Genomic DNA, 13,044 nt, shown 5'->3' with positions numbered 1-13,044 from the left:
CGCCGGCCATCCAGAGATAGCCCCGCTGGTCAGGAACCAGAAAGGGAACCAGAAGGAATCTGGGAGGGGGGAGAGGATGGGAGCCCAGAGGATGGGAACCCAGGGAGAGGGAGAGGAGAAGGGTGGGGATGGTTGGCTGGTTGGGGTCAGGATGTGTGTGTGAGGGACAGCGTTTGTGTGTGTGTGTGTCTCTGTGTGACAGTACTGCGTTGTTCAGATGAATTTCCCCGTGCAAAAACATGCACGCACTTGCACACATGCACACACAGTAGCACACACACACACACATTATACTGCCAGGATGTTTTTGCTTATTTTCAGGTAATTAAGGTTGGAACAGCAATTGTGGGATAGAAAGCGGACGGGGGATAGTTGATGGAGGAGGAAGGGGGGTAGGAAAGCGGTGGTGTGACTGATGGCCCTGGGCCTGACCCCACTGTCCTGGCTCTTGCCCTGGATAAGCAGATTGTCCTATCTGGCTTCTTCACACACTGCCTGGGGCATCAAACAGTGAGTCAAACCAGAGTGGCAGTGCTTTCTGAACTACTATAGGAGACAAACATTAAAAAGTGGAAGAGCTTAATTAAATGAGCTCAAGAAAGAGGTCTGAATGTGGCCCTGGTCCTCCTGACCAGACCTGCATCCTGCTCTATTTTCGGGGTCTCCAGTGAACCACCACATATATACACACTGTGCCCACTGTTTCCACGACAACAAGTGGAGCAGATATGCTCTCCTAAGGAAGGACACATGCAGAAATACACACACAGTGCAAAGGGAGGTGAGTGCTACCCCTCTTTAGCACGTTGTCACTGCTGGAATGACAGAAGAGATACAAGATAATGGCAGACACAAGAAAGGAAAAAAGGCCAAAAAAGCAGGAGGGTGATTAAGTAACAAAGAAGTGAATTGAAAATGTTTTTGTACCGAACGAGGAGTCCAGATTTTGTTCATTTGTTTATTTACTGCCAGTAATGATTACAGCGACCAATACCTCTTTCAAGGAACTACTGTATTAAGGTCCACCTGAAAACAATCGTAGTATTGCATCTCCTCGCAGTGACTTATGTTTTTCACCAGTCTTGCCCTGAACCAGACCTGCCGTGTGTCTGGCTGGTAAAAGAAAAAAAAGAAAAAAACAGTGTCCTTGCCTCTTCCTCTGGCACAAGTGCACCATTACTGCTGCTCTCAGACACTAGAAAGAGAGACAGAGAAAGACTGTACGACCTTTCCTAAATGAAAACCACTCAGCAGTATCAGAATTGATGGTTCTGGAGTGCTTATGTGAATGTGTGTACGTATTTGCTGTCCAACATGTGTGCTTACCTATGTGTATGTGGTGAAGCCATTACTTCTGTCTGTGTTATGTTTCAAATATTATCACGTCTGCTGCTGAAAGACACGGTTCTGTGAGTTCACGAATCCAACTTTCTTATACACTAACACTCCTGATTCTGACACCATTTGCAGGGTGTGAATGAAAACAGTGGCTCGTTTCAAATGAGAAGAAGCAATACATTTGAAATCGCCTCCCTCATGATGCACACACAAGAGCTATTTTGTCTCACATATTATTAAACACGCAAAGAGAGCAACTGTAAACCTCTCTATCCATCTTCATGAAATAAGGCAGCTACACACATCATCTGAAAAGCAAAAGGTTTTTTTCAGCTGCAGGCTGTGTCACATTTTACAAGCTTTCTTCCACATACCATGAATACAGCATTTTCCCCAAACTCTTAATCCCCAGTTGCACTATAATTTTCTATTACAGAAGAGCAGCTATATTTAGTGTATTCTGCGGCTCTCATGTAGCTGTGGTTAAGACTTGTTGTGTGAACTCCTTGACATAGACTAGTTAAATATAGGCTGACTGATTTCATATGTGTTTTTTCCCCCCAATGCTGACAAGCGTCCAGCGTAGAGGCCGTTAAGCATCAGACGCTGCCTAAAAGAGAGACAGAGAATCTCAAAAACACATTAGAGGTCTGAAAGCTGAAGCTTGTATCCAAGCTCACCAATTTGGAACCTCAGAAATGTTGTTTAACATCTTGTGTTAAGTATGTTCCTTCCTCTATCTCTCTGTTGTCTATCACCACCTCCATCTCTCTCTGTTGCCTGACTCTGTGGCTCTCCAGCGGTTTAGAGTCACTCACAAATGTGTCCCACTTGCTTTTCTCCCTGCTTCCCACTTTCTCTATTCTCTGGGTCTTGTTCTCCAACTGGCACAGACAAACCGGCTTACATCAGAGCGACAAAAACACAGACCTTGCTCACCCTGCCTAATAACCTTTTCTTTTATTCCAAAACACAAGAATCCCATTTTGGATTGTTCCCACTGGTATAACTGAGTGCTGGTATCTAAATTCTGATGGTCTGTGGACTCAATAGATAAAAATGTTTACTCCACAAGAATGACATGAAATCAGAAGCAGCTCTGACTAGTTGTCAAATGATCTTATCATTTATACTTATCAAATCATACTTATTAAATTAGAATGTTGATTATTACTTGAACATATTATGTATATTTATTTGCAACTGTTTGTATCTCAGTTTTGTTCTAGCAGTGACTTTGGCAATGTCTGCACCCTTTGCATGATGGGTATCTGATTTTGAAACAAATCTTCATCTCTTTGCCGTAGCATCTCCCCATTTCACCTTGCTACACCTCCTACCTTGTCCGCCCCAATCTGTACTCTCTGCTCCCCACCCCCTTTTGTAATCACAATCTAATCCTTTGCAACTAATTTCCCATGAAGATACCACCCATCCCCAACGTGCACACTTTCAACCCAATAAGCAAACGGAGGTGTTCAAGACACAAAAGCAGCCAACTATAGGCTCAGTTTGCATCTCAACACACGGTAACATTGTGGTTGCATCCATACTTACATATATATACTACACTAAATATATAAATATACATATATAAATAAATACAGTATATGTAAATATACTAATTCACTTGCACTAAAACCACTTAAATCACAACATATTCAATAATTTCAGGTTGTTTATAGAGGACATTAGGTGAGTGAGTGTTGGGGAGTTGCATTGAATTATTAAAATCAACATTTTGCTACAAGCAAAGCGAATCCTTTTTATATGGTAATTGTAAACAAGCATGGAATCAGGATGAACACATACATATGCTTCAACCAGTGTGTGTGTATGTGTGTGTGTGTATGTGTGTCCTCCACCCTTGATCAGCTGGTGACTTAGTCTTGTTATTGTCCTACCAGGCAAAAGCCCGGGGCAGAGCACGACTAATGCATTAGTGTCTTTGGCAGTTAGGGGCATCTGTCGTGTGCGGGTACATGTTTTTGTGTGATTGTGTCTTGTAGCCTTGGGCAAAGTAGCAAAACCAAGGATTTGTTATATCCAAATACAAAGCCTGTGCGTGTGGCACAACTTATGTACAGATGCAGGTTTGCCTCCAAAAATTGTCTGAACAGTTTTTTTTACAAAAATTTGCTGCATATTGCTGGCCTTACCACAGCTTTATCTTCTCAATGTTTAGGCCGACCTTTCACTAGCAAAAAAGGTGCACATTGTGGGGTTAAAAAGTATATGACGTGCATTTTATTGTTCATGTTCATTTCACAAATTTCTATGAGACTGTGTTGTGTTACAACGTGAATTTAATAGAACATAATTGGCAGTAACAATGAGCTCAGCATGGTTTTGTTAAGCGGCTAAATGACAAAAAGTAGGACAAGGGTATGTGGTGGAATGAGAGTGTGTGTATGTTGTGTTCGTGCATGCAAGAGACAGAAGAGAAAATTAGTATCTGCCTGTAAGTAACATGTTTTAAAATCCTCAAAACACAGTTCACAATCAACCACTCACCGGGAACATTATACACCACCTTACATGGCACACTCAAAGCTTGCTCGGCATGCCTTCATTTTAGACTGACAAACCTGCCATATGGTGCTGGACTGTGTGTCTTTGTCTGCGCTTTCAACTTCATACTATCTGTAAGAGAGCTATTGTGAGTCCACACCGGTGTGTTTGTTTGTAGATGCGTGTGTGCATATGATGCATAGTTCAGTGTGTGAAATGGTTAAATTTGCAAACATAAAGTTGCAGCTGCGCCACAATACGCAATCCCTGCACAGCTGTGAATTATTATGTGGACAATTTAATATTGCCAAAGAGGAAATAGCAAATTAAGATTTTAGTTTTGCTGTACTGCTTAAGTGTGCAACAAAATGTTAGACTACATCCAATCCCAAATAAGCATGTCTTCTTCATACGAGGGAATTGATGCGATGCATCTCTGCTTCTATCATTCTGAATAACAGCTTTATGCCCTTCTCTCCTAAATGGGTAGTAGAGGTGAAGACAGAGACCCAAGGGTCCTACTCAAATGTTTAAGGGTAAGGGGCTTTCCTCTCACTAAAGCATCCTCAAACTAACAACTAGGCAGTAATTTGTCCTCTCACAGGGGAGACATAAAAACCAGAACCCCAAATTCTTTGCAGATATGGAAAAAGTGAAGAGAGAACAAAAAAGCCAAAATACTTTATCTCCCCCTCTAACTGAAAGTTATTACATTTTCTGAATGGTATGACTTTCTAATGATTAGCACATGTGAATATGTGTGCACAGAGAGACAGCAGTAGTTGAGGCTAAGTTAATAGCACAAGCAGAGGGGGAACTGGGAACCCTTGGCTTATAAAGGATACTTGTTTCCCTGCCGCACTGAAAACCAGATGTTGATAAAGAGACATAGGGGGAGGAGAGAAGACAGATGGGCAAGAAATTACCATCACTTGGGCCAAACATCTTGAAACATCTGCAAAAAAATTTCGGACCTTACAAGGGGAGATGGATTTATGCTCTCTCCTGAATTTTTATTGCTCCGTGAGAGCCCTTCTCTCTCCTTTGCTCTGCGCCTACTCTCAGTGTTACCAGGACTAAAGAGTTTCGCCGCAATCTGGAGTTGTTTAAATCCTGGAAAAAAAACTCTTCCACAAATGGCTTTATCATGTAGAGAAGACAAACAGGTCTGTACGCTGTAGGAGCCATAAAACTTCAGAGAGTGCTGCAGTATCAAGTCTGCACAAGTCCACTATCATGCTGACTAACTCGTTATTAAACACTATAAATGTCAAAGTACATGGCAATACAGACACCAGCGTGTGTAGACATACTGCACATGTGGAACCGAAAACATAATTCATATCATATTTCTAAAAGTGGAGTTTGGTTACCATGGAGACACATCATCTATGTTACTATGAAATGCGCAGCTGAGGATGACATGTCCATATGGTGAGAGTACGACAGAGGGGAAGAACAGATGCTTTGATGAAAGGGCTGTCAATCGCAAATCCATAAGAGCAGCTGGGGTCATGAATGTATATCAGATGACACTACTGATGACACTAGATAGATAGATAGATAGATAGATAGATAGATAGATAGATAGATAGATAGATAGATAGATAGATAGATAGATAGATAGATAGATAGATAGATTTTATTTTTTATACTGCAGTCAGTCACTTCTATGTCTAAGATTTTCTATCTGTAACACACACACACACTCACCAGACCGGCAGCTTCTGAGATCTATCTATTCATTGATACACAGCTACAGCCTCACACCTAATCCTCAGCATGCACCCCCATCCCCCCAGCCACCTTCCTTTTTTTTTTTTACTTAACCACCATTTTCAACTAGAAAACCAAGACTTCTTTTTATCCCTCTTCAGAAGAAAAACTCTCAGTGATCATTGTGAGCATAATCTTTTTTGGGTGGAAATGCCATCAAGTATCATTTCTGTTGAGATAAAATGGACTATAATTTTGTTCCCAGTGAAGACTGTATCAACTGTGAGCATACAAACACTTAGCAGGGTGGCTAGTAGCAATTCAGGGTGTTGACGGTTGGATGGGGATGTGGGGGGGGGGCCTGTGGGGATGGAAAATACTGGGGGAAAGGAGGCACTACAAGTTAAACAAAATGGGGCTTTTACTTGGCCCCATTTGGAGAAAATGGACCAGCTCCTTCCATTTCTTTATGTAACCCCCACTGTCTCCTCTGCCACTCTCCCTCTCTCTCTCCTCCTCTTTGAACCAATTTCTAAAATGGCCCTTCCTCGAAATAATTGACACTCTGCGTTTATCATTTGCGGCACCTGCTGTCGTTTTGACAACAAGACAATCGGATGGAGGGAGCGACCGTCGTCCCATTGTCCCATCTCCCTGTTTGTCTGTGACACTAACAGACAACAGCTGGAAGCCCTCTCTTCCTACAATACCCATCATGCAAGTCAAACTCAACCACAAAAAAGAGCCTCATTATTTGGCTGCAGTGGTGTGATTTTAACCAGCAAATAAAGGAAACAATGATTTAGTTGGGTCTGCTGATGGTAGATAAAAGGCTTGTTACAACTGGAAGTGCTAAAACAACAGTGGATGTGTCTGCTCTGCAGTTGTCGACTGTATTTTATTCTGAATATTAAAGAAACACATCTTAAACCCAGATGTGTATCAGCTGTTTGCACCTACTCGCACATACGCCTATGCACTGACACACATTTGGGTACAGACGTTCACAATATGTGAACACCCCCATCTTCTAACACACACAAACACACACATATTTGAACACACATCCCATCTCTCCCTCTTCTCTTCTTCTCTCTCTAGCTGTAATTGACTGAACACGTCAATACTCGGAGGGAAAAAAAACAGAGGGTCCACTGTCTGCATCTATCGATCCGCGCTTCTCTCTTTCTCTCCCTCCCTGTCTGCTGATCTTAATTACACTTCTTTTACCAGGCTAGCCAGGGCTCCACTCCAGTGGCTGCCCTTTTCATAAAGTGTACTATCCAAATCCATACATCAAAATTAATGAGAAAGAACCAAGCTGCAAATCAAATATCAGGAGTATCCGAGCTGATAAGCATGGATGGTGATTGTAAATTATGTCCTTTTCAAAAAAAAAAAAAATTATTTTCACATGCTCATGCAGGTCAACCTTAACAATGTACCATTTTTATGGAGGAAGCAACCTTGGTTTGGGTGATTAAAACCGCTAAAGCATGACAGAGCTGAGGGTGAGGTTTCTCCTCACCCTCAGCTCTCCCTCTTTCTCATCTATTTCCTCTGTCTTTGTCTATTTCTCTGTCAATTTGTCTGATTGCCTGTTTGTTTGTTTCAAGACCTGTCTCTCTGTGCCCACCCCACCACCACTCCACCTCTCTCTCTCTCACACACACACACACACACACACAGAGACAAGGACAAAAACGATTTTTATGGTCAGGTTTTATGGACTGCTAGCAAAGCAAGCTGGTCCATTCTTTAACAATCGTCCTCTCGTGAACTAGGGAGAAAAAAGCCTCCTAATCGCACAGTTTCACAGCTCATACTCGCCATCAATCAAGCCTGTCTGTGTGTCCTCGGCATTTGTGTGAGCACGCTCCCACCTTCCAACATCCTAAACCTCTCCGGAATGACAAAACAAAAGCTATTAGAGATGGCAGTGGTGTAATGTCTTTCCACATATGCCCGTGCACGAACACACTTTTCCTTTTCACACAAACCCTCACAAATGACATGTAAAAATACATATAAACATAACAACACACACACACACACACTTCCTCTACCACCCATTTCTCCTCCAGTGTCTAATTTTAAATGTAAATTGGGTGACAGGTGAATATTGAGGAGGGGAGCGATAACGGGTAACATCTTCACTCAGCCACATTATCGACGCTCCACATCACTAAGAAGTGCCTATTCAATATTGTTACCTTTGGCAGAGTGCAGGGATGCATTAGACATATTGTATAGACACCTGTATGTGCACTTATACTCACACACACAGTCAGAGAATCACATCCAGTAGCTTATCTTTTGGAATAAGAAAAGGGGCTTGTCAGGATGGCACATTGTACGTATGTGTGTTTGTGCGCATGCGAGAGTGTGTGTGTGTGTGAGGGGAAGGCAATGTGCATTAGGGCGATTACAATATCAGCCAACTCCAGATGGAGGCAGGAAAATAAACAGTGGGAGAGAGAGAGAGAGAGAGAGAGAGAGGAAAGACATCATGAGAAGTAGCCTAAGAGAGAGATTCTGTATGGGTGAATTTGTGTGTGTGTGTGTGTGTGTGTGTGTGTGCCTGTGTGTGGCAGTCTGCCTGTGTGCGATACAGTTTGAGAAAGTGAAGTTAATTAGAAACTCAATCTCAGTCTATATACAGAAGACTGAGAGAGCAGTCTGTGTGAGAGAGAGTGTGTGTGTGCTTATGCTGTCCTGCACATGTCTATCAGTGTGTTTTAGTCCAATAGCCATGAACAATGATGTAGATACAGTTAGCTGGATACCTAAAAAAATTGAAGAACCACATTTCCCAGCTGTCTCTCTTAAATGATACTGCTAGTCCAGCTGCCTCTGTGTTGCTGCATTTGCAACAGTGAAGAACATTAACGCAAAATCAGTTGGGTTTTGTCATATTAAGGAACGGATCTATTATAAATGTGATTTCCCATTTGTTTCCTAAATGGCTTAAGGTGTGAAAACCTATGAAAAATTTAACTGCGTCCATGAAACTTGATGAATTGTCAGATTCTGCCCTATTGGCCTCTTCTTCACGTGCCCTATAAGTCTCATGTTATCTGGAGCAAAAACACGAACAAGGCCAATAAAATCAGTTTGTAGTGCTCACTGTTGACTTTGACATTAAATAAGCCCCAGTAAAGGCCAACTCACAACTACAATAAAACAAAGACCTCTTGCTTTTCCAAGAGTACGCACGCAGCCACACACACCGCATACACAACACACTTGCACACAGACGTATACACAAAAACACGCAGACATACATGCAAGTCATTTTATACCTCTGCTGCTCTTTCACGGGTGATGAAATTCAATAAGCAGTGAAGAGAACTGCCCTCTCGCTGATAACCATCAATGGGCCTATCGATCTACAAGGCCATGTGTGTGTGCGTGGATGCATGCACACACACGCGCCCTGATTCCATTTATAATTCACTCTGGGACTTGGTAAGAGACAGCTCTGAATAATCAGAACAGATCTATACATCTTGAAGGACTGCGCGGAACAATGGTTTTAGTATCCAATTCTACCACTGACATTTGCCCCGACACTACATGGCTTCAAAAGCAACCTGTACCTACTTCAACACAGTGCACCGTCTCTATCTTTGTAGACATTTATGCAATAACTGTTACTAAGGCTGGTGCATTATAAATAAAAACCAAAAGAATGATGAATATTGTAAGTTCTTCTTGTTTTTCCTTGAGTCAGATAGCAATATACCCTCCAGACTGAACTCAGCTCCAGAAAAGCTCACTTATTTATCCAACCAAAAATGGCAATATAGTGTAGCCAACCCAAAAAATGAAGTAGCTTGAGTTAGCATCTGCATGCAAGAATTTAAAATGATAACTTGCCAAAACATAGATGTGTCTCAGCAGATGATTTTGCACCACAAGACTTCTCAAATTGCCTCAGTTAAAACCAAGTGAGCATCCTGAAGCAGTACAGGTGATGCAATTTTTCTGGAAACCATAACTTTTCATGATTCAATACCAAGCCTTTTGTGGGTGAATATTTATATTGATGTGTTGTGTAGCTATGAGAAAGTAGAGCCTTACAGCTGAAGCAGAAATACACAAGGGGGCTTCATGATTTAGCCCGCATATTAACTCTGTTGAGTCATCATCACTTATTCACCGTACAGCAAACCTGGACCGCATCCAAACGCCTGTGTGTCACACTTAAAAGAAGCGCTTTGTAATTACATCACAGCAGCACAGCAGCCAGCATTGGAGCCTCAATATGACTCTGTGCTAAAGGGGAATTCAGTGTTTTTTTCCCTCTGAAATAATGGTAATTCGTTGTTTGAGGCTGTGATCTAAAAGCTGTGTTTGGATGCAATATAAACCACTAGAAAGCTATCATCTGTGGTTAGCATCAAAGAGAACCAAAGGAAAAAAATGCAAATAACGAAGCATAAGTGAATGTGTGTGTCTGTCATCTGCATGCCACATTGTGTCGCTGTGCAGACAACACACACACACACACACACACACACACACACAAACACAGTCTTGTTCAGCATCACTCTCTCAACCTGCCAACCAGGGGTAATTTTTTGTGTGCATGTCTCTGTGTCTGTGTTGATGTGAAGGCGAGAATAAAATGGTTGCCATCATTTTTGCAAGGCCACGTCCGTGTCTGTGAGCAGCGGTCTGATGCATTTGACCCTAGTGCTGGGAGGAGGAGGAGGAGGAGGAGGAGGAGGGGGGAGGGAGGGAGAACAGGTGTGAGGCAGGCTGGTGGCTGGGCAGATGGCCCCTGGAAGTGCTAGCTGATGCTGCAGAGCCTGGACCACAGAGAGTTAGCAGCTAACGTTAACACAAGCCTGTTTGCACAGCGTGTACGGATGTGCACGTGGATGCAGCAACACACACATGTGCAAGCACTTGCACACACAAACAGTGATAACCTGCAAACAGCACTTATCATTTACTCTCCCCTCATCACCAGCTTTGTTTACCTTTCATTTACTCCTTCTCTCCCTCTGCCTCTCACTCTCTCTCTCTCTCTCTCTCTCTCTTATCTCTGTAAACACACACACTCCAGGTAATGGTCTTTTCAGTCAAGTCACTACTTTAATGGAAGTCCCAGTGGTTAAAGAAGAGAAAAACAACAACAGATGACACAATAAATGAAGGCCAGGGTAACCAACTCAAATAGTATGACCACTGCAGTAAATAACAATGATAAACACTGATAAATAATACTGATAGTGAAGAAAATCAGCCACAGATATAAGATACATGATGCATTGTGACAGCCCAATAAAAATACTGTATCATGCATTCAAAGAAGGCAAGATTTTCTAATTTTCAAATACTGATATTCTTACTTTCCGGTTGATATACATACTTCTGCCATGGCAAAGTGCCCATAAACAATTCCCCTTTTTGTCTAGGCAATGTTTAACTCGGCAAAGACTACATCTGTAGCGGGTCACGCTTTTAAGCGTTAACAATCACCCTCTTGGATGCCTACAGAGCTTTGCATGGGACTATTTGGCATGCGTAAAAAATGTCCAAAGCCCTGTGGGTTTCAAGGAGATATTTTCCTCCCTCTTTAATCCGAGCCGTGAGAACAGCAGGTTGTGCCCCAGCAGCCTCCCTCCCAAACCCGCATGTCTGCTGTCTGCCCAGTCGGGGAAAAGATTCCCACTGGAGTAAAATACATCCTAAACCCTTTAATTTCAGCCCTGCGCCACTCCAAAAAAAATTTTGAAAAAGAGAAAAATAAGAAAATATCTTGGACCTCCCCCCCCGCCTTTCTTCTTCTATGCGCTTTTCTGTAATGTGATGATGACAAAGTCGCAGCGGGTGGAAATGAAAACCTCGCATGGACTTGACAAGATGCGTTTGACAGTTTTGACAGAGCTCTGGTGGTTGTTTTCAAATGCAAAGTCTGAAATGCAAAGTCTCGTAAAGAGCGGAGAGGGAGAGGAGGCTGTGCACTAAACTCAGAGGAATGGCAAAGTCACCGCATGCAAAAAACTGGAAACACCAACAACTACGATTTCTTTGACCAGGATGGTTGATTCATTTGTTTCTTTTCGAAACACTGGTTCTTAAATTAATTCAGTGAGGTGGACCTTCAGTGACTTTGATATTATTTTTTTATTTCAAACCCTGCATGCTCCCAGCGCTCCGTGGCACATCATTGCATATCCCGCTCCACTCTCCTCGCTGTAAAACTGAGACTAAGTCTGAGTGTCCATGCCTTGTCGGGATTATCAGCTGATGATGTGAAGGCTACTCCACATCTAGAAAACGCTCTTGACAGATCGAAAGGGAGTCGCCAAACTTGATCCGTGAACTGAAGTTGCCTGTTGCCCGAGAACAAACTCCCCCATCCTGGGTTCAAGCTCATATACTGATATCTGCTTCATATGGAGACAGGGACAGCTGCGGGTCACCAATTAAACAAACTAGATCAGTAATTTATATTTATGGAAAGCAAATTATTCTTCTGATTCAACAAAATCAAATTAAATACTGGTTGCTCCTTTAAAGTGTAGTTCTTCAGACGCAGTAACGGGTTAATATTCGCGTTTTCTTCATTTGGAGCGTAAACTGTGTGATGTTTGGATATGCAGCCGATCTGCAACTTCAATATCTTAAATGGCATTTTTAATTCATTACAACACAAATCGATTTTTACTGTCAGCCTATTGGTCCCATCACAATGAAATGCGTTTGTAACCATAACAAACACTATTACGCACAGCACAGACACCGTAACAGACACGCATTGTTCGCTCGTGCAGATTTGTCATTGCAGTTCATCTAAGACAATAAAAATAAATATTTCAAGAGATAATGTAATCGTTGGCTTCACGCGTGGATATGATTCTTTTTTTTTTTTTTTACAAATAACTCCGTATATATCATTCTGGCGCACCTCCTGCTTATCGCTCATTTTACGTTAGAATACATGAAACAAACCACAAATCATAAATGTCAAATTCTGTAGTTGGTCACTGGCTATTTCATGACTTATTTTCCTAACGAGGCGCACACATGTCTATGTGAGGGCACAAAACGCTCAGCCAGGGCGTGTGTGGGGAAAAATAATCAAGAGAGAGGCCACTTACACTGAAAAGAGGCAGAAATTCCCACCATGCGGTACGTTGATGTGAGAGGGCTAAATAATTTCCAGTCCTTTTGACTCCGCGCAAGGTCCCCTCGATGATCCGCTTGTATCGGGAAGACGAAAGCTACAGAGTCCGGCCAGCTCTCAGGGGCTCTGGCGGTGTACTTCCAGCAGCTCGGAAATGTGGTTCAAACTCCGACAAAAGAAGAAGGGCAGCTCGCAAGAAGTGATCAGTCACTGGGGATGTTTAGGATGGGAGAGCCGAGAGTGTTGTAAAAGCGCAGAGGCAGAGAAGGAGGAGAGATGAGGCTGAGATGGAGAGGGAGGATACGGTAGTGCGCAAGGCACCCGTCTGGTTTTCTGCC

At 42.6% G+C, this 13,044-nt stretch overlaps 1 protein-coding gene across 1 annotated transcript in view; it reads right to left on the bottom strand.

The window, feature by feature from the left end:
- Positions 1-12,764, bottom strand: part of runx1t1 (RUNX1 partner transcriptional co-repressor 1) — a 53,729-nt gene extending 40,965 nt beyond the window's left edge. The window contains exon 1 of the mRNA XM_070846303.1: positions 12,681-12,764. Coding sequence (XP_070702404.1) covers positions 12,681-12,708 — 28 coding nt within the window. The 5' untranslated portion in view covers positions 12,709-12,764. The remainder of the gene's footprint in view (positions 1-12,680) is intronic.
- Positions 12,765-13,044: the final 280 nt, after the last annotated feature.

This window comes from Pempheris klunzingeri, chromosome 16 (genome assembly GCF_042242105.1).
Source record: "Pempheris klunzingeri isolate RE-2024b chromosome 16, fPemKlu1.hap1, whole genome shotgun sequence".
Taxonomy (NCBI): Eukaryota; Metazoa; Chordata; class Actinopteri; order Acropomatiformes; family Pempheridae; genus Pempheris; species Pempheris klunzingeri.
Note: the sequence above shows the minus strand (reverse complement) of the source record. Positions and strands in the feature narration are given on the sequence as shown.